This window comes from Furipterus horrens, unplaced genomic scaffold (assembly GCF_987537825.1).
Source record: "Furipterus horrens unplaced genomic scaffold, mFurHor1.1.pri manual_scaffold_7, whole genome shotgun sequence".
Classification (NCBI taxonomy): Eukaryota; Metazoa; Chordata; class Mammalia; order Chiroptera; family Furipteridae; genus Furipterus; species Furipterus horrens.
Window position 1 is genome coordinate 138,608,290 of NW_028327177.1, and position 27,126 is coordinate 138,635,415.

The window sequence follows — 27,126 nt, forward strand, 5'->3', positions numbered from 1 at the left end:
GAAAAGTTTTGGTTCAAAGCTGTTGGAAAGTTTTAGCCTAATAAAAGATAAGGTCAAAGTTCAGTCAAACCAGGGCATTCTAACTTTTGCCAGGGTCTGCTGCCTTGGGAGAGACACCCAGGCTAGCCTTTCAGTGTCCCTGTCTCTGGGAAGACAGCAAAGCATACTCACTACCTTTCTGGGGCCCACAGGGCAAGGGTAGCTGCCCGCTCTGAACCTGAGGCCCACTGGGTCTGAGGGACCCCCACGCGCCCTCCACACAAAGCAGGACTCTTCCCTCTCAGTCTGGCAGGCTCGTGCCAGCCTGTCCTGGCTCTCCAGCACCTGATGGCAGTCACTGAGGCACCTCAGGGCTTGGGGTGCAGATACCGCACAGGTTCACCCCATCTGGCGCTCTGCCTTGCCTGTCCCACCTGCATCATCACCCACCCCTGCTGGGGAGAGAGGAGAAACTGGTTAGATCCTGTAGACCCTTAGGGGATATGAGGAGTAGGGAGAGGCCCGCAGTTTCTGGAACAAGAGCCACAAGGGCAGGTGTGGTCTTGGGTGTCTTGGGAAGAGGCCAACCCTTGCAGGAAGTTTCTCAGGGAAACTGTTGGTCAGAGACCCCAGTGACGGTCCTGGGGACCTGGGAGTGGGGCCATCTCTGAAGGTCTCCAGCCAGAGTCAAGAAGAAAAACGATGACTTCAGTGGCGAAAAGTGCAAAAGCATCTTCATTGAACAACTGAAAAAGCAGTGGCTCTGGGACCCTCCCCCAAGGGCACTCTGTCCTGATGTCGTGCCCGCCGCAAGCTGCCAGCCAGACTAGCCTCCACTTCTGCTGGCGGGCAGAGGGGAGAGAGAAGCGGCCTCCAGGAACGGCTGCCCTAGAAGCAGAGCTCACAGCAGCCACTGGGAGCCCAGGGAGCCCAGCAGAATGTAGCCAGCGAGGAATACCGGGCCCAGCAAGGCGGGGTCGGCCCTGCTGATGAACCTCACATCCGTGATCTGCCTCTGGATCCACTGGGCGAAGTGGGCGGTGCTGGTGTAGATGTCTGGGAAGCTCTGCTGTTTGCAGCTGTAGCTCCAGCTCTCCACCCCTATCTGAATCCAGGTCTTGTTCATCTGGCAGACCATGGAGCTGCCGGAGTTACTCTGTGGAGGGGAGGAAGGGAGCCATAAGAGAGGTGGCAGGAGGGCCTCACCACAGACCCTGGATGAACTTGCCGCTTCCAGGGCCATAGCCTCACAGCATGAGCTTCGTTAGGCCTCGACTGTTCCTCTGTCCCACTATCCTGCTGTCCTTGATAATGCAACCTGGCTATCAACCTGCTCTGGGACATGGGAACTCTGCACTGGGGCCCAAGCTCAGGACCATGCTGGCCTCTCCCTTCATTCTCCTGCTAACTCTCTGACCTTAACTCCCTGGTGTGAGAAACGCTCACAATAAAAACTGGGACACAGGACTTGAGCAGTAAAACGAGGCCTTTATTCACGAGTCTGCAGAGCCGGGCGCACCCTCACAGCCAGGAGAATGTGCGCGCCAACTAGACAAAGGAACCTGGTTTTATAGTCTTAGCTTCCCCACCCTGAAATTGCCACCCTAAAGTGATTATTTTCTCCACCCTGAAATTGCCACCCTAAAGTGAGAGCGATTAGCTTCCCCACCCTAACGCAACTAGTTTCCCCTCCCCTCTCCTCCTTCCCCGTTTCTCCATGACTGGATACTCCGGAGGTACAATCTAACGCGTTCATCTAAATGCCCCTATTGTGATTTGTGAATATGCTAATGTTATCCACTCCCTTCTCAGAGATCCTTTAATTACATTTGCCCTTAAGACCCTTCAATTACATTTGCCTTTTGTTACCAATGACTTTGCTACTGGTTTGGGAGTCACTATGACCTTGTTTCTAACACTGGTCACGCCCCCCCCCCCCCATTCCCTCCCCTTAAACCCCAGTGGGCCTCCAAGGTGGTGCCCTGGACCTTTTTCTTTCCTGCAATCCTGCTTGCAGAATGAGCTATTCAAAATGCAAACCAGCCCCTACTCTTGGTGCAAAGTAGGTGCAAGTATAAGAAGAATGTTTATAACAGCATAGATGAATAAAAGGTAATGGCTCTTATTTCTGCTGACGGTGGGTTTATGATTTTTTAAAAGATTTTATTTATTTACTTTTTTAGAGAGAGGGGAAATGGGGGAGAAAGAGAGGTAAAGAAATATCAATGTGTGGTTGCCTCTGGCACGCCCCCCAACTGGAGTCCTGGCTTGCAACCCAGGCATATGCTCTGACTGGGAATTGAACCGTTGACCCTTTGGTTCGCAGGCTGGCGCTCAATCCACTGAGCCACACCAGTCAGGGTGGGTTTCTGATCTTTTAAAAACTCTCTTTATACTCTTCTGTATCATTGGAAAGTTATAAATTAGAAAAACCAGAAAAACAGTTCTTTCTCTATAGATATACACAGATGATATCGATTTTTTAAAGATAATTCAAACCAAGATTTACAGGACAATACTTAGCATATCTAAGGAAACCCTGCATATTAAGCAGAGAAAGAGTTGAGGGAGAGCCAAGGCTTTCCTTGTCTAGATCACCCAGTTGCCAGCTCCCTGATAGTTTAGGGGTGCAGGTCCCCAACCCCCAGGAGCCCCAGAGGAAGGAGATGGGTAGGGCTTAGGTTTAAATCAAACCGATTTTCAAACTGAGACTTATAATAGGACAGGCTGTTTAATAACGGGACGTGACTGAAAATTATAGACTCTGCCCAAGATGATGTTTGGGGGAGAGAAGATTTGACATAGGGCACACGGGGGCAATGACTTGAAAGAAGAAAACCTCTTAGCACGGGTTCTCTAACACATTGAGACATCTCAGCAAATGATCACAGGAAGGGAACGCAGCATAGTATCATTTATGCAAATTAAAATACGCAGGTAGCAACACTACGTATTTTTCAAAGATATAGACATCTTTAAAGACATGTATTAAACAGATTTGAATAGGAGCCTTTTGCAGGGAGGAAAAATGGAGGATGAGGGGGGAAATCAAGCCAGTGATAACCAAGCGAGAGATGACAGTGTTAGGGGCCTTGACCTGAGGGGTACAGTTCGCTGGACTCCGGGAGCCCAGAGAACTCAAAGGGAGAATGGGGCTTTGGGGGAAGAGAGAGAGACTCTTCTTTGTGGACCTTCTCTCATCAAAGTGAACTAAAACCAGAACCCAATAACGAAATGTGAACCACCCCATCATAGGGGAAAAAAATTAACTTTCAAAAATGTAAAAGTAAAAACAAAATTAAAATCCACAATCAGCGTGTAGAAAGATAAAAACACAACATATCACAAAGCCCATGGGATGTGGGCCTGAATTACACACAGAAGAGTCCTGGTCTAAATACTTTCACTATCAAACGAGAGACTAAAAATAAATTATTTATTATCATCGATTCTTTATCACTTGCACAGTCAGTTCAAGTCACTTGAAAAGGAACTCATAAAGATAGGAGGATAATTCATGCATCGGAAAGTAGAAAAGCCATAAGTCTGCTAAGTGAAATCAATAGCTTGTTCTTAAAAAACAACAAAATAGATAAGCACCTTGTCAGTCTCTCCAAGAAAAACAGAAAGAGAAGGGAAATGCAAATATTACATGGTGTGAGGAGAAAAGAGACGAGAACCACATTCTGGGATGACATATTTTCTCAAAATCTGAAGAATGTTAATAACTTCCTCTATATGGATTTAAATTCTGGATGAAATGAATAATTTCTAAGAAAATGCAAATCCTGTAAGTCTAATAACCATGGGCAACCTGAAACATTGCCCAAGAACTACCCACTCAAAGGGAAATAGGCCGATGTGATTTCATCGGCAACTTCTATCCAGAGTGCAAGAAGTAGATGATTTATTTCAAATGTTCCAGAACATGGTACATTTGTAAATCACACGAAGCAATCTTAATTCTATAACTTCACAAAGAGCGTGCCTTCCTCAACACGCCTTAAAATGAAGCCCAGCCTCGCTGGAGGAAGAAAACAAGACAAACCACAAAGGCTGTGTGGCCGTGCTGTGTGGGTCATGGTGAGTGGGCCGTGCTGAGTGGGCCGTGCTGAGTGGGCCGTGCTGCAAAGAACTGCTCATTCCCAGGCCAGTGCCTTCCCTGGGCTGTCCTCCAACATTGTACTGTGCAGGACCCAGCATAGAGTGCCTGTTGGGTGAATAAATAAATTAAACATATTCTAAAGAAGATATTATAAATCTGAACCCAGCAGATGAGTGAAACAGAAGCACGCCATGACCAGGGAGGGGTAACCCTGGCACGCAGGGTAGACAGACATGAGGAATGTGTTTTCGCAACAACTCGCCACACTGCGTTAGAGCAGACAGTCATCCGATGGCTGCAGAAAGCTCATTTCATGAAGCAGGGCTCTCCCTTCTGGAACGAACTGTGTAGGAGAACGGAAAGGAATGGCTGTCTCCCGACTGACGAGGTGCCAGAATCGCACCACGCCTGCGATGGACTGTGAGAAGCACTCCTGGGTGGTCGGCAGCAAGGAAAAGCAGGGCGACGATGTCAGGTCGCTGGGGGGAGAGGTACCCAAACTAATGAAAAAAGGAAGAATCATGGGGAACAGAAGAGACTGAATCATTACTAATGGCAGCTCATAGGCACGTAGGCCTGGGGAGCCCGAGAGAGTCATCTCGGAACCCTTCAATCTAACAAAAGAGTTCGGGTAGCTGAGCTCGCAGCTGTGGTCTACAGGACGACGAGGCTGGGGGCAGACGTGGAGAACGTGACAATGAAGGAAAGTCTGTTCCGCTCCAGAGGAAGTTGGAGACGTTAACTCTAGCTGTTCATTCAAGTTTAAATATGTGTGCGGAAAGTATAAGATGACCAGTAGCAGAATGAAATTGAGCTAAAGTGGAGGGGGGAAAAAATCAAAGCAAATCGTAAGGTGGGAGGACAAAAAGAATCTTCTTCTTGGTAAAGGACAGACTCCCTGATGTGTTGGAAAATGGCATCCAATTTTATACTGTTTATAAGAGATGCACCTAAAACAAAATGGCACAGCGTCTCCTGGTAGACGAGAAATTGTTCTAGAATATAGTTCTTGACATTGCGATAGATGAAAAGAAGAAAGAAATAAGAGACATACATACACCTAGGCAAGAAGGAGGCGAATATATCACCATTTGCAAATGATATGTCTCTGGGCTACAAAATTAAAGAGAATCAACTAGACCCAGGAAGGTTGCTTATTACAAAGTAAAAAAAAAAAAAAAAAAATCAATCTATAACACATACAGAAGATGCAATGAAAGAAGAAACATACTACTCACCATAGAGATAGAAAACCGCGAGGAACAAACTTAAGGGGCAGCATGCAGTAACTACACGGAGAAAGCTATAAACTCCTGCTCTAGGGACACAAAGAAAGAGAGCAAAATAAAAAGCAAATTTTCCTTAAATTTATTGATGTCCACCAAAATTGCCACATGATTTTCTTTTTGACGTGACAGAACAAGTGTTCGATTAAAATGAACACGGGAGAACAGCCAGGTAAATTTTCTAAAGGAAGAATAATGAAGGAGGATTTGCCTCACCACAGACAGGATGGGGAAAAGTAGGCTTACCCTTGTCCATATGGAAAATAAGACAATAATTAATAAATCATAATACAAGAATAAAGTCTGTGTTTTGCATACTCATATACATTACACAAAAAGATCTGTAGAATGGATCAACTCTGACGTATTCACCAAGGAGAATACTGTAGACAGAGCTGACGAATGAATTAGAGCTGCGCGTATCACTGTGGCTAAGTCTCAGAAATTATGTTGAACAGAAGATGCAATAAGACAGTTGTATGTTAAGGCCACTTATGCACCCGGCTCAGATCCAGGCATGTAGCCGATGGATGTTCAGACATGCTCAAATGACCCGGGCAATAGTGCCACTATGATCGTCATTGTAGACAGGAGCAAAGAGTATTTTCACCCATTTCACAGACCGGAAGCTGAGCTCTAGGGAAAGGAGATTTGTATAAGATCTCCCAGTGCCGCGTAGAAAGGAAGGCAGAACCCCTGCAAGCCCCCTCCTTGCCCCGGGGCCACACACTCCGCACCTGACAAGAGTCTACACCCAACTCTGAGCTGGCACACAGCATGTCATTCCCCATGAACTTCTTCTGGTCCTTCAGAAAGAGGAAGTGGTACCGCTGATTGCAGATCTTATTGTTTATGATCCTGACGGCCAACTCCTGAAGACTGTAGGCGGCCTTTGGGGTCACTAAAGAGAGAGAAATCCTGCCTTGGCATCCCTTCAACAATTTGGCACAACCCTATCTTGGGGTTACCTACATTCCCTGTGGGTGGGGGTGGGGGCAGGGCCATTTGCTGGAGGAGTGATTTATAAAGGCCCAGCCCATAGCCTGACTTTTGAAAAAGCCCAAGCTCATGAAGAAGACTAAGCAAAAGTCTCTCAAGGGGCTTACAGCGACATCCATGCACTGAACTGAGGACAAGGAGACATGACCCCAATAATTCAAGGTCCATGAGGGTGAGAGGCTGATCACTGCTCCGTGACTACCTGGCAAGGGGACAAGACCCTGGAGCCCAAAGGCTCCAAAACTCTAGAACCCCAGAGTGACACCCACAGGCAGGACCTCCAGACATTATTGGTGTCTCAATGTAACAGGTGTTTGGCTGCCCAACATCTCAGTGCCCCTGGGCCACCTGCAGGCAGGGAAGGCCGTTAATAGTCAGGGGTTAATTTCCTGCCACGCGGCAAGGGGACGGCTGGGCATTGGATTTAACTTTGGGAGCTGAGGTCCACGCAGGCCGTGTGTCTTCTACACCAGAGTACTGCGTATGTCTTCCTCCCCACAGCGGTCAGCGGAGCGTGTGGCGCATGTGGGTGCTCAGGACACGTTTGCCGACAGAGCGAGCAGGTGAATGAGGAACGAACGAACGGGCCCGTCGTGGAGCTGTGCTCAGAAGAGGCGGGTGTCTTGGAGGCCTTGCCTGCCCCCACTCACCTTGTGTCTGAGGACGGCCCCACACGATTGCCCAGCACAAGGTCCCCATAGATGGCTGCACTTTGGTAGTCGGCAGGCAGACAGGCTGGACGAGGGGGGACCAGAAGATGGGGTCCTTGAGCTTCAGGAGGGCTATGTCATTGGACATGAGGTCCCTGAAGTTCTCATGAACCACGATGTGAGAGAGCGGGAGCTGAGTGCCGTTGTCTGGGAGACGCTGGACCGCGACCATCACGGAGTACTCGCTGGGGTCCATGGACCTGCAGGGCCATAGGGAGGTGGCCGGTCACCGCAGTAGGGCCGCTACACCCAGAACCCCACGTTCCCCAGGGCCCCCCAGGCTAGGGAGCAAAGCCCCCGGGCCCGGCCGCCGCCCTGACTGACCTCTGCAAGCAGTGCGCGGCCGTGAGGACCCACCGGTGGTGGACGAGGGAGCCGCTGCAGATGTACATGCCCAGGAACAGGATGTTCACATGCCAGGGCCACTTGCCCACCTCCACCACCTTCCCCTTCACCACCTTGCAGGACACGTTGGTCTGGCCACAGCCCCAGAACCAGGGCTCTGAGGAAGAAGAAAGAGAAGGGGCCATGCCAGCCCCGTGAAGACTCTCAGGCCGCAAAGACACCTCCAGACCCTTGTCCACAGCAGACTGTGGAGGCGGAGGGCCCGTCTTGTGGCTGTCACAGGCAGCCACTGCTGCACGCACCTGGGCAGCGGGCAGGTGACCCGAGTCAGGACTGGCCCACAAAAATGCTTGTGGCCAGTTAGGGTGGCCATCCAGAGACCCTCTGTCACCCGGGGCCCCAAAATTTTACCCCCAAAGAGTCTACTGAAACCTGGGATTGGATCCTGGCTCCAAGGGGCACTGGGTTCCCCGGCTTCCGATGGTGAGGTGGGGTATTGGGAAAGCCCCCTCCCGGGTGTTGAGACGTGAGCCATCTGAAGAGTGCCTTACGTAGGGTCAGCAGCTACCCACACACCACACCGTCATCACAAGCCCCGGCTCCCCTTGAGTGTGCCTCCCAAACAAGTTCAACTGCTCCACAGATGTCAGCTTGTTACCCCATTTTTAATAAGGCCCTTCCCTCGTGTGCATGTCGCCCTGCCAACTGGAACAGCCTTGACACTGTCTGGGTCCCCAGACTTGGCACACCATGAAATCTGATGAAGATGTATCCATGAGGCATGAGGACAGCTGACAGAGACAGCCAGGCAAACAGACCCCTCTTCCCCTGTCCCATGTCCCCAAAAACCTACCTGGAACATAGAGGGGATCCCCAACTCTGCCAAAGGAAAATTGAGGTGCGAGGCCCTGAAGATCTCCTGGCCCACACGCCATGGCAAACTGTTGCTCAGCCACCACCGATCCTCTTAATGGGATGTGGGGGCAGGGCAGCGGCTGGGCATCTCCAATGGTGAGAATTCTAGAACTCATTTGTTTGTTTATTCAGGGTAGCCAGGAGCGGGTCCCTGCCCCCGAGCTGGGGGCTCACCCAGCTGGAACAGCATCAGGACGCTGAAAAGGAGACAGTGGGGTCATGGGAAGGCGCCCCCAGGGCACCTGCCTAGAATTGTGCTCCTGGCGCCTGGCCTGTGACAGCACCTGGTGTCTGGCCTGTGACAGTGGCTCCTGGGCTCAGCCTGGGTCTTGAAGGGACCCCCATGTGGCAGTCCTGAGGCTGTGGCAGCACTAGGTATCTGGCCTGTGACAGTTCCTGGTGCCTGGCCTATGAGGCACCCCAAGGGCCCAGTCCAAGACCCTGTATGACACCCTTCTGAAGCTCCCTGGAAGGATGGGGCCTGAGGCACGGGGAAGGGGTGGCCGGTCCCTGTTGTGGTGACTGAGCTGCAATGGAGTTGTCCTTTTTCCCATGGGTTTTGCCGTTTCAGGAGAATAGCTCCTGGGTAGAGGGAGGCCAGGTGTTCTAGGCCTGGGAAGGTGGCTTCCTGAGGTCTTCATGAATCAGCAGAATCAACGACATCTTGGGGCCCCTCCCCACCACTCCACTGAGGTCCCTTCCTAAGGATCCCATGCTCCTCACACTGTGCACGAGGACTGCTGGCTCCTGGCCCAGCCCGTGGCGAGTGCCGTGGAGGACATGGGATGACGAGGCTGTTCACACACTGCCGGGGAGCCAGGCTGGGGCCACCACTGCGGGGAGCATCAGGATCATTCAGGAAGGCAGAAACCGGGCCTACCCCACGGCCTACAGCTCCACTCCGGGCTGCGTGCCCTAGAGGTGGCCGGGGCCAGCAGTAAGCAGCAGGAAAGACACGCAGCACTGCGGGGCAGAGCCACACAACTGCCAGCAAGGGCGGGCGGCTGCTCGGAGTCCTCAACAGCAATGACAATGGCTACGTAGGGACATGGGGAATCTCATCAACATATTTTCAAGTGAAAGAAGCCAGACACTAAAAGGCACATATTGTATGACATTCAAAAACAGGAAAAACAAACTATTTTTAGGGATACGTAGTAGAAAACCAAGGAAATGATTATCCCTACAATCAAATTTCTTCCAGGAGGAAGTGGTGGGGGGTGGGGGGGGGGGAGAGAGAGAGAGAGAAACACTTTGTGGGGAATAATTAATAAAACAAAACGAGATAATTGAATAAAAACGCACATCCATTATTAACACCAAGGTGAATACCCAAAAATCTCCACTTTAAAAGTCAAAGTTTCTTATATTGGGTAGGAAAAAAACCTACTCACATGCTACTTATCTTTTTTATGGTTGATCTATGACAGTTGTCCCAGTTTTCCCCCACTGCCCTCCATTGCCCTACCTACCCCCCTAACTCCCACGGTCAGTCCCACCCTGTTGTCCATGTTCACATGCGAGTTATTAAAAGATCCACCTAAAACAAAGTGACATGAAGCAGTTGAAAGTAAAAAGATGGGCAAAACCACAAAGAAAATGCAAGCAAAAATAGAAATGGCACTGCTCATCTCTAAAACTGTGATTCCGCACAAAAGCTTTAAACAGAAAAAGTTATTTTATGTCGGAAAAAGATAAAAATTACAATGACCGAATAACATCATCAAGTTCTGCTCGTCAGTAACCTAACATCAAAGATATAAAGCACAATGAGCCAGCAATCCACGAGAAACTGGGAACGCTCACTTGTCGTGGGAGAGTCTTCAACTCTGTGTCTTTGAGGAATGAAATATCTATAAAAATCAACCACACACTAGACTACTAAGGAAACCACAATAACCTCCCTAAAAGTTGACCTAGTTTGGCCCACATTTTTACCGTGAGGCAATGAAACGAGGATTTAATAGTAAAAGAGTAAGCTAAATAAACCCAGTTACTTGAAAATTTTTAAATAAACTTTCTTAACTTGTCTGACAAAATAAAAACGTCCTATAAACTGTTTAGACAATACCAGTAATTAGAGTAATGAATTAGAAAACGTTTTGAATGTGTTCAAGGCAAATATAGAACCTTAAAGATATCTATTATCAAATATTAAAAACAAAAATAATTGAATTAAATGCTCAAATCAAGAAACTCTAAAAGGTACAAAATAAACCCAAGGGAAATCTGTAGGAAATGTGTGCAAAATAGAAAATTGTACCCGAATCCATTAGAACGGCAGAATTAGAAATGAACTCTAGGAAATGAGCCAGACGTTGGGAAAAACCAAGTATTAAATAGGACAAAGGCACACTACATATTGATAGGTATATACCCCACCAAGATGGCGCAGTGGGCGTGAACCCAGCCCTCCTAATGACTCAGCTCTGAAACATAAAGCATGAATTATTATCACTGCAAGAAGAAACAGACAACGTCTTAATTCCTGTGGTAAACCTCTCAGAAATTAGTGGATTATACGGACATAAAATATTGGAAGTGTTGAGAGGATTTGAATAACACAATCAACACGCCTGATCCAACCAGGTTATAGCTAGAACTCTGTCTCAAAACACCCACTTTTGTTTCAAAGGCATGTGAAACAGGCACAAGTAAAACCTCAATCAATTCCAAAATGCAGAAATAATTAAGTCCATATTGTGATAGGATTTTTAATAGAGAAAAAGGAGAAGCTCCTAGCCTTACCCCAAATTATCCATCAGGAAATTAAATAATACCCTTCTATTTAACTCTTGGGTTAAAGAAGAAATATAGTATGAAATTAAAAATATAAAAATGAAAGACAATGAGGTCAGCACATATCAAATCCTATGAAATATGGCCAAAGTAAGAAGACTCAGAGAGCATTTTATGGGATTAAGTGAAAATATTAGAAACCAAAGAAGTCTATAATAATGAACTGAGCATACTCAAGATAGAAAAAGAATAATAAAGTAAATCCTCCAAAAGTAAAAGCTTGGAATTACTAAAGCTCACTGAGCTGTAATGAAATAAAATGGACAAACAGAAGCAGATCTGATCACTAAAACCAAAAGTTAGTCTGTACCATCCAGGAGTGCCCAAGGAAGAGAAACGTCCACTCAAATAGGCTTACCATTTCCGTCTCCTCTCTTCGGTGGTGGCAGCTGCACTCTGAGTTGGTCCCCTTGTTGAAAAACATTGGCCAACAGCCCACGTGCTTCTGCTTCCTCCTCCACATGCGGAGGGAGAGCGTGTGTCTGCTCTAGCCATGCCTGATGCTCCCTGGGATAACCCACGGAGGTCGGGTGGCTGGGGGGCTGGACCGCGCCAACTCATGAAGCCTGCGGGCCACCCCTCCTGGGAGCTGGCGGTGTGACCGCTTCCCCGTGAAGCACATGAACAGCATGGCAGAGGCGGTGGGCCACTGACCAGGACCTGGGGTAATAGGCGGGCAGGGTGGGTACCAAAAAGCTGACCGACAAAAGCACACCAGGTTTTTTGAAAACACCTATGAAATAGACCAAAATGTGGTAATTCTGTCTTTAAGAAAAAGAGTGGCTCAGTTGGCCGTCATCTCACAACCCAAAGGGTCTTAGGTTCGATTCCCTATCAGGGCACATGCCTGGATTGCGGGTTTGGTTCCCGAACAGGGCACATGCAAAAGGCAGATGATCAATATTTCTCTCTCACATCGATGTTTCTCTCCCTCTCTTTCTCCCTCCCTTCCCCTTCTCTCTGGAATCAATAAAAAAGAAAAAAATTAAAAAAACAGAGAGAGTACACATATAAATAATATTAGAAATAATAAAGGGGCCATGGGCTTAATTTTTGTACATCAGTTTGAAAATTTTAAACCTAAGCTAAATTAAGTGATTTTTCTATACTGAAATTAATGTAAATAGGGGTGGAAAAACCTAACTAAGCCAATGACTATAAAGATTTTTTTTTAATAGTCAAAGGTTTTTAGAAAAGGCACCAGGTCCAGTGAGTCTTTATACACAATCCACCAAACTTAAAGTACCGATAATGCTGGTGTCACACCCACTGCTCCAGGCCATAGGGAGGCACTAGAAGGCTTCTCAGCATGTGTTAAGAGGTTCACATAGCAGTGACACCAAACTGAACAAAACGTGGAACAAAAAGGAAAACTGTCGACCAATCCAACATCGGGAAGAAAACTCGAAAACTATTCAGAAGAGCTGGAGGCCTTCCATCAGAAAAGACAAGCAACCCAGTTTTTAAAACAGGCCAAGTATATGAACAGAGGATTCACTTGAGAAAAGGTAGACGTGTTTTTCAGTAAATACATGAGAAAACACTTTTCCAATCAAGAAAATGCAAATTAAAACAGCAATGATGTAGCTTTCTACTGCTGGATGGCCACGCGCTTTGAAGATGGATGACGTCCACTTTGGCACAAGGGGAAACTCATTCTCGTATGCTATGGGTGTGAACATAAACGGACTCCGTTTTGGAGAAGGGTGAATTTGACAGTATTTACCCAGAATGATTAAATTTATGTTTCCTTGGACTGTCCCCCCACCGCACCCTGTGCATTCAGAAGGTGCTCCTGACGACCACGATGCTGACAAGCCAGAAACAGCCTAAAACGGGAGCAGTTAAATGACCTCTGTTACCTCGCACAGAACACAGGCAGCCACGTAAAATTACGCATCGCTCTAGGTACTGACATAGGTTTTCAAGGCATCTAAGTTTTTAAATATTATTAATATATTTAATTAAAATCATTTAAAATCATAAAGCTATATTAAAGGATGCTACTGGCGATTACTTCTGGGTAAGAGAACAGCATTGTGGTGGGGTGGATGAGAGGGGGAAATCTTTACATGTATTTCTGAATTTTTTAAAAAGATTTTTACTTATTTATTTTCAGAGAGAGGGGAAGAGAGGGAGAAGGAGAGGGAGAGAGACATCGATGTGTGAGAGATACATCAATCAGTTGCCTGCTCTGGGGACCAGGCCATAGCCTCAGTCCCGGCCCACAACCCAGGCATGTGCCCTGGCCGGGAATCAAACCAGTGACCCCTTGGTTCACAGGCTGGCACTCAAGCCACTGAGCCACAGCAGCCAGAGATGAACTTTTTAAGTAAATCACGGGAATGTATTCAGATATTGCTTATAATGTTTTTAAATTTAAAGTAAAAAAATGTAGCCATGAATGTGTAATACTTTGGTAATTAGTGTTTTTAATTGCCATTTTAAAAAGTAAAAGCTGATTTGGAGCACTGTATGTGGGTCCTTCCTGCTGTCAGCCTACAGGGAGGGTCCCAACCACTCCCTTACAGCACACCCACTTCACAGGTGAGGAAACTGAGGCCTCAAGCCCTTTCCCCATGCCCCAGCACGGGTGATGTAGCAAAACCGTAAGCTGCCACTCTGGGGAACCACCAGGTAGAATTAATTCCAGGGGACCCTGCCCTCCCAGCCATCCTCAACCACCAGGGCCCCCCAGGAAAGAGAACAGAACCGGCTTGCATTTGCATAAATTTAATCCCCACTGTTCTGGGCCTTAATCCCAGAGCCCTGCTAGGCCACACTTCCCTTCTCTCGGGCACCCACGGCCTAGTCTTCCACCACATCCCTCCCTATGGGGACCAGGTCTCCGAGGGGCCCCTCTGTCCCCACCTTGACTCTTGTTGAATAGGGACACGTGGCCTTGGTCTGACCTTGATCTGGCCCCATTCAGCAGAGGCAGCGCAGGAGGAAGAAGGGACGGGGAAATCAGGGGCCCATGCGGGGCTGCAGCAGTCGGCACAGCAGCAGGAGCCAGTTGGGGGCACAGGGGCCTGAGAGGGCCTTGTTGCTCATTTGGTTCTTGATCCATTTGCTGTATTTGGTGACACGTGCGTACACACCCGGATTCTGCGCTTTGGCACAGGCCTTTTCCCAGGACAACACCCCAGCCAGAATCCATCTGTCCTCGACTTCGCAAGCCAAAGGACCCCCGGAGTCCCCCTAGGCAAAGACAGAGGAATGATGGAGGCTGGGGGCCCAGCCGGACCCAGGGGACCCAGATCGCTCACCCTCTGAGTTCTGTTTGGAAGATTCTTTCACTCCTTCAGGATCTCACTACATGGGGTCTTCCCTCAGCTCCATAGTTGGGGACCCGGTCCCAGAATATTAGGCAAAATCAAAGTCGCAGGGGAAGAAAGATGGGAGCAGGGCAGTGCTTGGTGATGGTGACAAGCAGGGGGGCCAAGCAGACCCCTCCCCGGGGACCTTCCCCCACCTGGGGGACCTTCCCAACAGAAGCAGAGCTCCCAAAACCTCCCCGAAACTCACATAGCACAAGTTTTCTCCGTAATTGATGGCACAGATCATGTCCCCCAAGACGAGGGGGACGATGCGGGGTATGGGGTACATCTTGCGGTAAATCTGGTCACACCTCTTGTTGTCCATGATGAACACCTCGGCCTCCTGCAGCTCTGGGGTCAGCGTGGAGTTGGCTGTGGAGGAGCCCAGCGGGGTGAGGGCTAACTTCACTCCACGCAGCCCCGGCCCTTTCCCAGCGTCCTGTCACCTCCGTCCTGGGGACTCAGCCAAGCCACGCGCCTTACGCCTCTGTGCCCTCCTTCTTGGGCCCCTCCCACTGCCGTGAGGACCAGGTCTGGCCAGCCCCTCACCCCTCAAGGCTGTGTTTCAGGACCCCTTTCTCTGGGAAGCTCTGGCTTCTGAACCAAGCAGGCCACAATCCACGCTGCCATGCCAGCCCTGACGCACTGGGACCCCAGCCACACGCCACTGCTGTCCAGCCTCTGCGTGCTGTGCTGGCTGCGCCCTGCGCCACCCGAGTCAAACTCGCTGCCCCCATAGGCCGCTCAGGCAGACCCTCTGCCCAGAGCTCATCCCAGATCCCTCTCGGCTGCAGCTCAGGGTCACCTGATGTCTTTCCCTGTCAGCTGTGCCCCCTCCACGCTCTGGATGAGCTCCCGGCAGGCAGGGCATGTACTCCCAGCACTGAGAGTTAAGCAGGGGGCAGGTGCTTGAAGTTCAAGGGAGCAAATGAGGGAGTGAATCTGTGGCTCCCTGGCTCTGAGCTTCTGTGAGGCAAACGACCATGTCCAGCCCAGGCAATGGACAATGGACAATGGTTCCCACATGAGGAGCAGTCCCATCCCACCCCAGAGCCGGCGCCACAGGCTTCCCGCGAGGCACCGTGAGGGGTCCCGCTGGCAAGGCCCCAGGAGGAACGGACTGCACCCTCTGGGGTACCACCCCCACCCCCACCCTGCTCACCTGAGAAGCGCTGCTTAGCCTGGCTCCAGCCAGTCACCCAGCACTGCGTCCCCACCTTCAGGTTGTAGGTGGGCTCCGGGAGACAGATGGGCTGCACGTACTTGCTGAAGATGGCGGACGTGTGAAGCTGGAGAAGGGCAACGTCGCCCACGATGAAGGTCCGGCCCCAGTACTTGGGGTGCATGACGATGTCCTTCACGGGGATCGAGACGGCCTTCCTGGGGTTCGAGGGCTTCAGCTGGGAGGTGCCGAGAATCACCGAGTACTCCTTGGTGCTACAGGGGACACAAAGCCCCACCTGGTAGGTGTCAGGGTCCCAGGCAGCACTGTGCCCCAAGCTCTGCCAAGGCCTCTCCCTTAGATCTGACCGCTTTCCCGTTCATCATTCAAGTCGATTCAGGAGGCCTGGTCTATGTGTTGTGTATGTAGATGTTGGTCTACATGTATGTTTTCACACATGAGGGGCTGGGGGTTCTATACTGAGTTCCCTGCCCTGTTTAGGATTCGGTCTTTGTTGCTTGGGGCTCCTGTCCCAGCTCAGGCCCTGGCCCCCTGTAGACCCCGAGCATGGCTCCCCTGTTCTGAGCTTCCCTCCCCACTCTCCACCCTCACAGGAGCTGGGCGGGGCCTGTGGCAGCCCCGGGTCTCCAGGCCCTGGGGACGCGGGCCACACTCACCCTCGGATGCAGTGGGCAGCAGTCACCACCCACTGGAGGTCAATGAGGGCCCCCCCGCACACGTGCTCATTTTCCAGTCGGACGCTCGCCTCCCAGGGCCAATGGCGGGTCACGTCCAAATCCTCCGACCACCAGGGTTTGCCACAAGCTTTAGGAACAAGGGTGCCCAGCAGACACAGTGACCACCCAGAGGAGGATAAGAATGACTGAGACCAAGTGCCCTGGGGCAACTTGCACAAGGCTGTAAACCCGGGGCTCGTTCCCATTTCAATGAGGGGGAGAGAGGGGTGGTGGCCTGCCCAAAGGCACTGCGCTAGGCAGAAAATGACAATGACACAAACGCATCAAGACAGAGACATCAAAGGAGCGGAAGAGAGAGAGAAGCTGAGACACACTGGGGGCAACCAGCGCAGAACCTCAAAGCAAGGGAGAAGCATAGCAGAAGCCCCCAGACAAGAAATGCATTTTCTGGGTCCAGAGTAAGTTCCCAGGTCACGTTCCTGAGCAGCTACGGCGCTGGCTGCATCTCTTAGGTGCCTGCACTGCCCAGAGTGAAGACAAGCTCCAGACTTCTGATCTTCCCCAGACTATTCCAGAAGGGACCCAGCCTGGAGCCCCCACTCACAGCTTACCCTCTCAGCGTGCGTGTCGTGGCAACCGTCAAGCTGTACAACCCCGTGGATGAACACAGATGCCCGTGTTCCAGGTAAAATAGTAACCAACACCGTGTTTTTCTAAAATAATGCGCTACGGTCACGTAGAGATCGTCCCAGGAGCGCAAGGGTGGCCCCACAATGGGGGAGCTCTTCATGGGTCCTCTACAGAAAGATCCTCTGCTTTTCTCAATACACACAGAAAAGCGCATTTGAAAAACTCAACACAGATGTATAACTAAACAAACACACAAACCTTTTACCTAGCAAACTAGGACTAGAAAGGAAATCATTAACTTTATAGAAGTCATGTGCCACAAAGCTACATCAAACGTCCTATAACCCCGAGGAACAGACAGAAAGCATGCACTACAGGCCAGATATCGGGAATAACAGTACTCCTTGTGGGGAGAGTACTGGGGGACTCTGGGAGCTGCTACTGCTCTGCTTACCTGGGTGGTGACTGTTCGCCATGTGATTATCTCCTGAGCTGGACACATAACTTGTATACTTTCTGTGTATACATAATACTTTGACAACTTTTAAAGTCAGTACTATTGCTCTATCCCAGCACAACCAGCAGAAAATACATTCAACATCAGGATACATCTTCAATAGCAAAAAATGTGTAAAGTATCAAGGAATGAACGCATCCAACACTACACAAGATTTATAACTCGAATAAAGGACTGTGAAGATAATTGGCATCCATGGAGAGACATCTGTTGCTCTTAAATAGAACTGAATATTTCAGCTGTAATTTTGAGACAGGCTGAACCTCTCTCAAGGTGGATGGGAATGCACTTCAGTACTTTTTAAGCCTCTCCTAGACAACATTACAGTTTCTCTTCGGGCCCTCCCCCAAACCAATGTGTCTGCGCCCTCATAGGTCTGCGCCGCCACACAATGGGAACCAGGCTGGGACCTGGAGAACAAAGAGACCCACTCTGCGCCTGCCTCAGTCTATGTCAGTCAAACCTGGAGAATGAAGAGACCCACTCTGCGCCTGCGTGAGGAAACCTGGCGCTATATAAGCCCGACCCCAGCAGTGGTTCGGGAGCCATCCTTGCTGTTAGGGTGGGCTCCCTTGGGGCATTGAGCTCCCTCCCTTCCTCCCTCTGTTCCCTCTTGTTTTCAGTACACCTCCTTTTGAATCGGTTTAATTTCTGTTCTTGATTTGTATCTTGGGGAAGGCGAGGACAAGACCCCCTTCACTGGTGACAATTTTCCCCCAAATTAATTCTATAAAGTCACTTTCTGGGTTAGAATTGTTAAGAAATTTGATAAGCTTACTCTAAAATTGAAACAGAAAAACAAAGCTTCCTGAATAGCTCTGGCTTTGAAAAAATAGATCAAAGGAGGGACACTTGTCCTAGAAGATATTAAGACACACATCAAAGCCAGAGTAACAAAAACAGTGTGGCACTGACAAGGGCAGACAAATGGAGCAAAGGAAAAGAAGAGCATGCGTCAGACATTGTCCCCTGGACCACAGGAACTTCTGGCAAAGACAGGAGCCATCACAACTGGTGGGTAAAGGATGGCTCACCGAACACATGGTGCTGGGAAAACTGGCTCCCTCTAGAAGAAATAAGAGAAACAAAACTGGATTCCTTTCTGCTGGCAGTAGACGGCCTCATCACAAAAGGTCAAACTGCATTAACGGCAGATCATGCCACGTGGGGCGGGAAAGGACTCCTAAAACAAAACCTCAAAACACACACCATAAAGCATCAAACTGAGGACTTTGATGACATAGAATGAAGGCTTTCTGACCCCAGAAGCAAAGTTAACAGACAGATGACAGGTGCGAAGGCAATATTTGCAGCATCTAAAATTAATACAAGACTTTCATTAGGAATATACAAGAAAAAAAAAAAAGAATAGACAATATGCAAATTATAAGGCCAGGCAATTTCTTACAAGAAGGAACTCAGCAGGCCAATAATAGCCCATTAAGACATGCTCAGATTCATCAGTACTGAGAAAAATGCCAATTAAATCAAGAAGTCATTTTTTTTTAACCTATCAGACTAGCAAAAAAGTGTAAAAGCTGGATTGTGCCAAAGGTTGGTACACCTGTAGCAATACGTACACCTTCAGGAACTGCCGGTAGAAACGCAGAGGGCTGACCACATTGAAATATGGACAGCAAATAAACGTATGGCATTAATGCAAATTTTTGAAGCTGATAAGTGCACTATGGTTATCTGAGAGAATATTTTTAGAAAATACACCCCAAAGTATTTAGAGATAAAGAACCATGGCATATGTTCCCCTTAACTGAACCTGAAAAATTTTGTGTGTGTGTTCTTCCTGCTATTTGTACTTTCAGTGTTTTGTAAGCTTAAAATTATTTCCAAATAAATGATTTTCTTAATGGGACTGAATGAAAAAAGTAGGAAACAGAAAGAGGCCCAGAGCACAGGTCATTTGTGTACATTCAAGACACATGCACATAAAACTACAAGATTTTTTTTTACAAGAACACCAAGAGAAAGGTATCCATTGAACACATAAAAAAAGGTTGGGAAGAGGGTAGAGAGAGGGAACAGGAGCAGAGCAGAGACATAAGCAGGGATAACTAACTTAATCAAACAATTCATAACAAATCAGAATGTGCCGTGACAGTGGAGGCCCCTGATCAAGCAGGATATGCCCACCCTCCACCCGTGAAGTCTAAGGAAAAAGACAGAAAGACCCAGAAGTGCCAGGTTCTGCAGGTGCTCCATTTGCAAAGGAACAGTTTAGAGCCCAAAGGTTTGTGTGTGGAAAAGGGATATGTCCCCTGATGGGATACAGCCTGAGCTGAATCCAAAGAGGCTCTGCACTCCCACAGGAGGGCCGGGTGCTGTCTCCCCCAAACTGCTGGGTCTGTATGTCCTGGCAGCCACCGGCTACCCTTTAAAAAGCAGACCCTTGACACGAAACTCCTGCTTCCTACAGACCTAGGTGGCCTCTTCAGAACATACCCTCCCAGGAACAGAGGCTTTCCTGCAGCAGGCCCTCACCCTACCCACCTGGTTTGGCATCATCTTCTTTGTAACCTGGAGGAGAAAAGGACAGAGATAAAGCCAGCGGTCGTGACAGGATGACAGTGAAGAGGTGCATTTTCATTGATTATTCATGTATTCATTCACCAAATAGTTTCTAATCTCCTGCTCCGTTCCCAGCCTGGAGCCCAGAGCTGGTGAGGACAGAGGTATCAGCCAGATGCGTGCTGTGTGTGCCCTGGAGAAACATGCTTGTCGGCAGGGGACACAGAAGTCCACACCATCACCTGCATGAGATCCGCGCAGGGACAAGGCCACAGAGAGGTGAGCCCAGAAGAAGCGGGCAGAGAGCCTTCTGACAAGAGGAGTTATTGTGCTGGGTCTTCAAGATGAGATGGTAAGACAAAAATGAGACGTGACAATGACGTTCCTCACCAAAGAAACACTGTGGGGTCTGCCTGAGACTCTGGGGGATAAAGGGCAAGGTCCGTGATGGCAAGAAATGAAGCCAGGGGAGCAGAGTCAGGGAGGAGGGAGGCCAGTGGAGCTGTGGTGTGGCCGGGCTTGCATTGTGAAGGCAGCAAGAACAGGCAGGCAGGTGACAAGGCTGAAGGCAGGGAGATCCCTCCGGGGGCTCTGCAGAACCCAGGCAGGAAATATGGAGGTCTGACTGTGGAAGTGGTGGTGAGAACAGACGTGGCGTGGCAGGTGAGCTGGCGGTGGGACTTGGGCAGATGGCCGAGTCTAGATGACCCCAACCCCATTTCTTTTTTTTTATTTTTAATCCTCATCCAAGGACATGTTTTCATTGCTCTTAGAGAGAGAGGAAGGGAGAGAGAGAAACATTGATGTGAGAGAGAAGCATCAATTAGCTGCCTCCCAGATGTGCCTGGACAGCGGGGTGGAACCCACAACCTAGGCACGTGCCCTGACTAGAAATCGAACCCACAAGCCTTTGGTCAGGGCATGACGCTCCAACCAACTGAGCCACACGGTCCAGGGCCCACCCACTCCCCATTTCTGGTTTTAGAGGCGAGCGGCTGCTATCCACTCAGTGAGAGAACAGAGCGGACCAGTCTGCAGGAGGATGAGGGTCTTCCAAGCAGTTGAGGTGTTTCTAGGTCATTCGGGTGATGTCCAGTAGGTGGATGCATATCCAGACACGTGAGGCAGCATCACATAAATGGCAGCTCACTGCCCAGCGCACATGAGTTCACCCAGGGAGCAATGAAGAGGGGACCCAGACAGCACCTTAGGGGAACACCAGTACGTCGAGGTGAACAGAGCATGGTGGCTGGGAGGGACACAGAGGGGCAAGGGGCTACCCTGAGGGAGAGCAGAATTGAGCTGGGCTGAGCCCCTCTTGGATGACAAACTTGTTCTGTGACTTTTCCAGCCTCTCCTAGACAAGATTAAGGTTTCTCTTTGGTGAAAACGGTGAAGGGATTAAGCAGTACAAATTGGTAGATACAGAACAGTCCCAGAGATGTAAAGAACGGCCTAGGGAACGGTCAGTAACATCAGGATAATTATGTATGGGGCCAGGTAGGTACTGCAATTATCGGAGGTGAGTACATGATTGTCTAACCACTATGCTGTACAGCTGAAACGAATACAGAATAATGTTGAACATAAACTGTAATTGAAAAATAAAAATAAAAATTATAGTTTCTCTCCAGGCCCTCACCAAACCAATGTGTCTGCACCTGCACTAGTCAACACCAGCCCACAGCAGGAGCCTGGAGAACACAGACACTCACCCTGTGGCTGCGTGAAGAAACCCAGCGCTAGATAAGCTCCACCCCAGAGTCCCAGACCCTCGCTGTTAGGGGGGGCCCCCTGGGTGCATCGAGCTCCCTCCCTTCCTCCTTCCCCTCCCTCTTGTTTCCAGTACACCTCCTTTGGAATCGTTTTTCGCCTCCTCTCGATTTCTCTTCTGGGGTGGGGACAAAAACCCCTTGGCCAGTGACAGAATCAGGAGAAGTGCCAGAGGAGACGGGAGAAGATGAAAAAGGAGGGAACGGTAGAATGGCTGGGGACCGTGAGGCAGACACATGCTGGGAACGGGCTAAGGATTCAGTGAGGGGGCACTGGAAGGAAGCGTGGTGTGTAAACTGTTCCTCTGAGAACTCGAGGGAAGGACAGGGAACACGCGCAGCACACGCGAAGGGAGAGGACAGAGGTCTGTGAGCCAGGCTGATGGAGGGAGCGCCCACCGAAGGGCCCAGCCCGAACAGGAGGCTTGTCTCTGATCCCTAAAGAAATGGGTGAGGGTGGTGTGGAGGAGCCAGGGGCCCCTGGGGGCTGGCGGGAGTCCACTGGGTGATCGAGGCTGGGCCAGGGAGGCACACGGGGTTGGAAGGAAGGGTCTGGGTCCAGAGCCAGTCCCTGTCCCCGCCTCCAGTGCGGGTTTGGGGGAGGGGTGGGAGGAGGAGAGTGAGAAGGGGAGGGGCAGCGGGATTGGGGAAGAGAGGGCGCGGGGGGGGGGGGGGGGGGCACCGGCTCTGGCCTCACCCAAGGTCAGCAGCGGCAGCAGCAGCAGGTGGCTGAGGGTCAGGCCATGAGGCCCAGCGCGGAGGCCCCCCAGCGAGGGGCCCATGAGGCCCGGGAGGCGTCACCTGGCGACTGCAGAGACGCGAAGGCGCCCCGATGCGTGAGGACACCGCTAGGACACGATGGCGCCTCTAGCACGTCCCCTACCTGACGGATTTCCAGGCGCGAGACCGCACGTCCGGCAGCGCCCGCGTGTAATGACGTGCGGGGAACACCACGGCGCCCCTGGAGCCCGGCCAGCGCCCTGAACACGCCCCTACGCCCCCACCGGAGGCCCCGGAGCCCTGGATCTGTGCGCGCTTCCGTGGCTCCCAGCCCCATGAAAGCACTCCCAGGTGCCTTAAATTGGTGACAGTGCCCCCAAGAACCTGGCCGGTAAAGGCGCACCCAAATCCCCGGACCGGTGATGGCACCTTGCCGCCCACCCAGCCTCTGATGACGACCTTGGCCTCCTGAGCTTGGCGCATTGGAAAGTTTCACCATTTATATTGATTTGAAAGTCTGGAAAGCTGTAGAAAGCACAAGAGAACAGTAAGGGCCAATGTCTTTGAAAAGTGACATTTGAGCCGGACCTAAGACTTGAACAAACAGTCTTGGGGAAGTGACATTCCTCCTCTTCCGACGACCACCAACCGGATGGTGCAACTTAACCACATGAAGGTCTCGGGCTTCCATGGGGTGTCTTGCAGAAGGATGACATCTTTGAATCTGCTGGTGCCGTAGAGCCTGAGAGATCACCATGGCGATTCCCGCGCCCCACGGGGATCACAGGGCCGCCAGGATGCCCAGGGGCAGCGCCAGACACAGCGGGGGGAGCAGGGAGCCAGCTGAGTCTGGAGAAGCAGCCTGACTCATATGATCAATGACCCAGTCCTTGTAGAAGCTAACTTCTGTATAAATTCCAGGAAATCCTGCGTGACCACAGCCAAAGCCCCAGCTCACAATCCCCACCTGGACCCAGGTGTCATTAAATTCACAGACCAGGGGGCCCCCAGAATCTCCCTGGAGAGAGAGAAAGAAACGGAGGGATGGAGGAGGACCAACAGCCAGAACAGGCGGCAAGGCACTGGGGAGAGGGGCACACGGGGGCTTCCCCAGGTACCCGCCAGGCCCGGGTTTCCGAGAAAGAGATTTAAAAGTAGAAAAAAAAATTTTTTTTCTTAAGTTGAAAATTTTTAACAAACAAAATTTGTATATATACGCAAAAAATTGTGCACAGAAAATGTGCATATTCTGGGATAACAATGAATAAAGTCCTTACTTCAGTGCATTGCCTGTCACACAGGAGGGATTCAAAACATGGGCCTCACATCACTGGTGTTTCCTGCCTGACCCTCCCGTTCCCTGCCCTGTCCCCCTTCAGGCAGCATCAGCCTCCCCTCTACTGAAAGACGGGGTCCGGGCAGCCAGGTCAGCAGCTTGTCCCACTGAATCCCCTTGATCTGAATGAAGGGTGAGCGGAGGGGCTGGCAGGTGATGCAGGCGCTACTGCCTGTGGATGGAGAACCTTTGAGGCACCACCAAAATTCCGAGGCAGCAAAGGGCCCATGGACTGACCTGGCAGGAGTCCTTTCCTAGGGTGCTGTAAGCACAGACCACCCCTTTCTTGACTACGTTCTTGGAACTTTTCAAGCTTTTCTTCAATATTTCATTACATTTCTCATAGCGAATAATGCTTAGCTCAGCCTCCTGAAGCAGCTCTGGAGCTTGCTTTTTGGTATCTGTACAGAGAATTTAGGAGTGGGTGGGTCTGCTTAGTGGGCCAGGACAGGGACCCCTGCACCCACTCTGGGTCTCATACAGTGTGTTCACCCCACAGACACCCTCTTAAGGCCGTGGATATTGTCCCCACTGGTAAGAATCCAAACCAAGAAAAGACTGACCAGGACAGGAAAAGGCAAGGCCTTAAAAGCCTGAGAAATCAAAACCAAGCATCTGTCACTCCGAGTACCATGAGTCATAGTGGCAGGTGTCCTATACCTCAGTAAAGAATCTTTCCTTTGGAGCAGGATCACAAACTCTTGGACAAGAAGTGCCTCAAGGGTACCAAACCCAGCCTCTCCTCAGGGACAGGAGGCCCTTCAATGTCACCGTGAGGCATTCTCTGGCCTCTTCTCACTTGCAGAAAACTCACCAAGCACCAAGGCAAGTACTTCCAATTCGGGACAGCTCAGATCAGCAGGCAAATTAATACTCACCCCGCCCCCGCCACGCTAAAACCCACCTTGCTTGTCCCCCAAGCCCCTAGGTCCTGACATGCTAAAAGAAATTTGCAGCACCATCAGATTACTCCCCAGCAGCATCCCCACCCCCCTCCCTTGGCCACTTGCTAGAAAATTGCCTCCCTGGGTCTCCCTTTAGCTTGTGGGCCAACCCCAGGGCGCCAGGCAGCCTCTTCCCTGGCCTGGCTTCAGTCTCACCTTTTTCCTGTAGTTTTCCCCATCCGGTCACCCAGCACTCCGTACCAGTTTGCACCAGGAAGGTCTTTTCAGGGAAGCACACAGGCTGGATGTGTGCAGAGTAATTCACAGGGAACTCGAGCAGGGCCAGAGCAATGTCATTTTCAATGGTTTTAAAAGGACTATAATCCTTGTGGATAACGATGTCTCGAACTGGGATCTCGACTGTCCTTGGAGAGCTAGGCCTCAGGCGTATGTCTCCTATCTTCACCGTGTATTCCATAAAGCTGCAGAGGGAGCCGGAGGGTCTGCATCCCCCTCCCACATGTTCTCGGTTCTTCCCAGCCTGGTCCTATCTGCCGTGCCAGCCATCAGCCACTTCCCTCCCTCCAAACCACATCCCTTCCCCGCACCCCTGGCCATTCTATCCATTGGTTCTCCAAGTCTGGTCCTCAGACAAGCAGCATCAGTATCCCGTGGGAACTTGTCAAAAATGCAAGTTCTTGGGGCCCACTCCCGACCTACTGAATCAGAAACTCCAGGGGCTGGGGACAGGCACTCTATGGTTTAACAAGCTCTGCAGGTGTTTCTAGGCTTATTAAAGTGTGAGACCACTGATCTAGCCAAGTTGGTCTCCTACATCCCACTCCCCCCTTGCAAGTCTTTGCCCACACACTGTCCCCCACTGGCATCTCTCCCCCTTTTTGCCACTTGGCCAAGGCTAATGAGCTCTGGCTTCAAAGAAGAGGCTTTGAACCTGATTTTGGATCTCGACTTTCCCGGCTACCGAGAGCCGGAACATCACCTACAACCGGAAGAGGAAGGGTGCGATCCTTTTTTTCCAGAGGAGGAAGAGAACGAACGTTCAGGGAGCCTGGGAGCCCAAGCCGGCATCTGGAACACTCACCCGAATATGCAGTGGGCTGCGGTCAGCACCCACCGATTGCCGACGAGGGAGCCCCCGCACACGTGCTCATCATTGATCTGCAGGCTCACCTGCCAGGGCCAGTTCCTCTCGGCAGCCGGCATCCCCCCAACTATCCTCATAGTCCGATGGCCACATCCTGGGTCAGGTCAAGGAGGGGAGGGGACTGAGAAAGTGAGGCCGCTGACACCGCCGCCACCAGGACCGGACGGTCCTCGGAAATCTCAGAGCCCCCAGCGCAGGTCTGTTTCCCAGGAGACTCCGCGGAGAATGGCCAGGGCCTCTTAGGCCTCAAGGGCAGGGCTGGGTCCTCCCTGACCCGCCAGGGGAAGATGGGGACAATCGTGTCCCCTGAGCCCATTCCGCCCCCAGGCCAGGGTCCCGGGCCCTCCGACCTGGCCAGTTCTCTGTGGCCAGGCGGGCCCGGAAACCTCACCTGGGGAGACGGGCCGCGTTCCTGCGGCCCCTGCAGCTGCGGGTGACGTCTGTGGAGCTCCCAGAGCCTCGCGGGAACCAGAGCCCCCCGGAGGAAGCGTTACCCAATCGAGGGACCCTGAAACCACCGGGGACTCGGGGGCCTCCGAAGGTCCCCGAACCCCTACGGGTGGCAGCTGCCACAGGCTCGCCCCGGGGCCCTGGCGGCCGCCTCCCACGCGGCTGGGAGAGCGTGAGGGCAGCGCAGACCCGCCCTGCGCCCCCTTCCCAACGGCGCGGGCCTCACGGGGCCCCGGCTGCAGGACCAGGAGCCAGACCAGGAGGCCTAGGGACGCCATGGCACCGCCGCCGGCCTCGGGCTTCTGGTGGCGCCCCCTCGCGGCGGCGCCGGCCCCTGCCCCGGTGTTGGCGGGAAACAGGGGTCCTGCGGGGAATCGGGGTCACGTCGCACCGTGAGGTCATCTGGGCGTCAGGGCCGGAGTTGCACGTGGATGAGGCGAGACTTCTCTCTCTCCCCAGCTCGGCATGCGCTCGTGAATGGGGTGCGTCCCAGGCACTCAGCGACCCCTGGACCAGGTCCCCGCATTGGAGACCCCAGCACCCAACGTTCACACACAGGTCCACCCACAAGACCCTGCTGCGCTTGGATTAGGCCTTTCTCAGCACTTCCCTCCCCTAGTTGTTTGGTAAACAACAAAAAATTCAAGCTCAACATAAATGTTGCACTTACTAGCCACCCAGTTAGAGATTATAGTGCTATCTTAAAAAAGAAATCAACACCCACATGAAAAGATCCATGAGCAAAATACACAGCAAAACCCCAATGAGATATCACTGCACACCTACCAGACTGGCTAAAATTAAAAATGAC

General features: G+C 51.1%; 3 protein-coding genes across 3 annotated transcripts; all 3 read right to left on the minus strand.

The window, feature by feature from the left end:
* Positions 1 to 838: 838 nt before the first annotated feature.
* Positions 839 to 7,471, minus strand: LOC150005380 (serine protease 46-like). The gene is made up of 4 exons (XM_090283070.1): positions 7,404 to 7,471; positions 7,020 to 7,279; positions 6,108 to 6,271; positions 839 to 1,135 (listed from the first exon to the last, which is right to left on the minus strand). Exons 1-4 carry the CDS (start codon positions 7,469 to 7,471, stop codon positions 881 to 883), a joined length of 747 nt encoding a protein of 248 aa, XP_090139196.1. The 3' UTR covers positions 839 to 880.
* Positions 7,472 to 13,930: 6,459 nt separating this feature from the next.
* On the minus strand, positions 13,931 to 22,542 carry LOC150005381 (putative serine protease 45). Its single transcript, XM_090284961.1, has 6 exons — positions 22,458 to 22,542; positions 19,971 to 19,997; positions 16,298 to 16,445; positions 15,621 to 15,895; positions 14,667 to 14,830; positions 13,931 to 14,339 (listed from the first exon to the last, which is right to left on the minus strand). Exons 1-6 carry the CDS (start codon positions 22,540 to 22,542, stop codon positions 14,106 to 14,108), a joined length of 933 nt encoding a protein of 310 aa, XP_090141087.1. The 3' UTR covers positions 13,931 to 14,105.
* A 719-nt stretch (positions 22,543 to 23,261) lies between these two features.
* LOC150005382 (serine protease 44-like) lies at positions 23,262 to 26,593 on the minus strand. Its single transcript, XM_090284962.1, has 5 exons — positions 26,257 to 26,593; positions 25,803 to 25,959; positions 24,917 to 25,182; positions 24,054 to 24,196; positions 23,262 to 23,498 (listed from the first exon to the last, which is right to left on the minus strand). Exons 1-5 carry the CDS (start codon positions 26,591 to 26,593, stop codon positions 23,262 to 23,264), a joined length of 1,140 nt encoding a protein of 379 aa, XP_090141088.1.
* Positions 26,594 to 27,126: the final 533 nt, after the last annotated feature.

Bases quoted from the DNA above. Each gene is read 5' to 3' on its own strand.
- LOC150005381 (XM_090284961.1), bottom strand. From the start codon at position 22,542: ATGGGCCCCTCGCTGGGGGGCCTCCGCGCTGGGCCTCATGGCCTGACC. The intron at 19,998-22,457 runs GTGAGGCCAGAG...TTTCTCCTCCAG, and splicing joins GCTGCCGCTGCTGACCTTGG to GTTACAAAGAAGATGATGCC. The intron at 14,831-15,620 runs GTGAGCAGGGTG...GCTCCTCCACAG, and splicing joins GGCTAAGCAGCGCTTCTCAG to CCAACTCCACGCTGACCCCA.
- LOC150005382 (XM_090284962.1), bottom strand. From the start codon at position 26,593: ATGGCGTCCCTAGGCCTCCTGGTCTGGCTCCTGGTCCTGCAGCCGGGG. The intron at 25,183-25,802 runs GTGAGTGTTCCA...CTCCCTCTGCAG, and splicing joins GCAGCCCACTGCATATTCGG to CTTTATGGAATACACGGTGA. The intron at 23,499-24,053 runs GTCAGTCCATGG...CTCTCTCTCCAG, and splicing joins TAGGAAAGGACTCCTGCCAG to GGAGATTCTGGGGGCCCCCT.
- LOC150005380 (XM_090283070.1), bottom strand. From the start codon at position 7,471: ATGTACATCTGCAGCGGCTCCCTCGTCCACCACCGGTGGGTCCTCACG. The intron at 6,272-7,019 runs GTGAGTGGGGGC...CTCTCTCTTTAG, and splicing joins GGGCCGTCCTCAGACACAAG to TGACCCCAAAGGCCGCCTAC. The intron at 1,136-6,107 runs GTGCGGAGTGTG...TCCCCTCCACAG, and splicing joins TGGGTGTAGACTCTTGTCAG to AGTAACTCCGGCAGCTCCAT.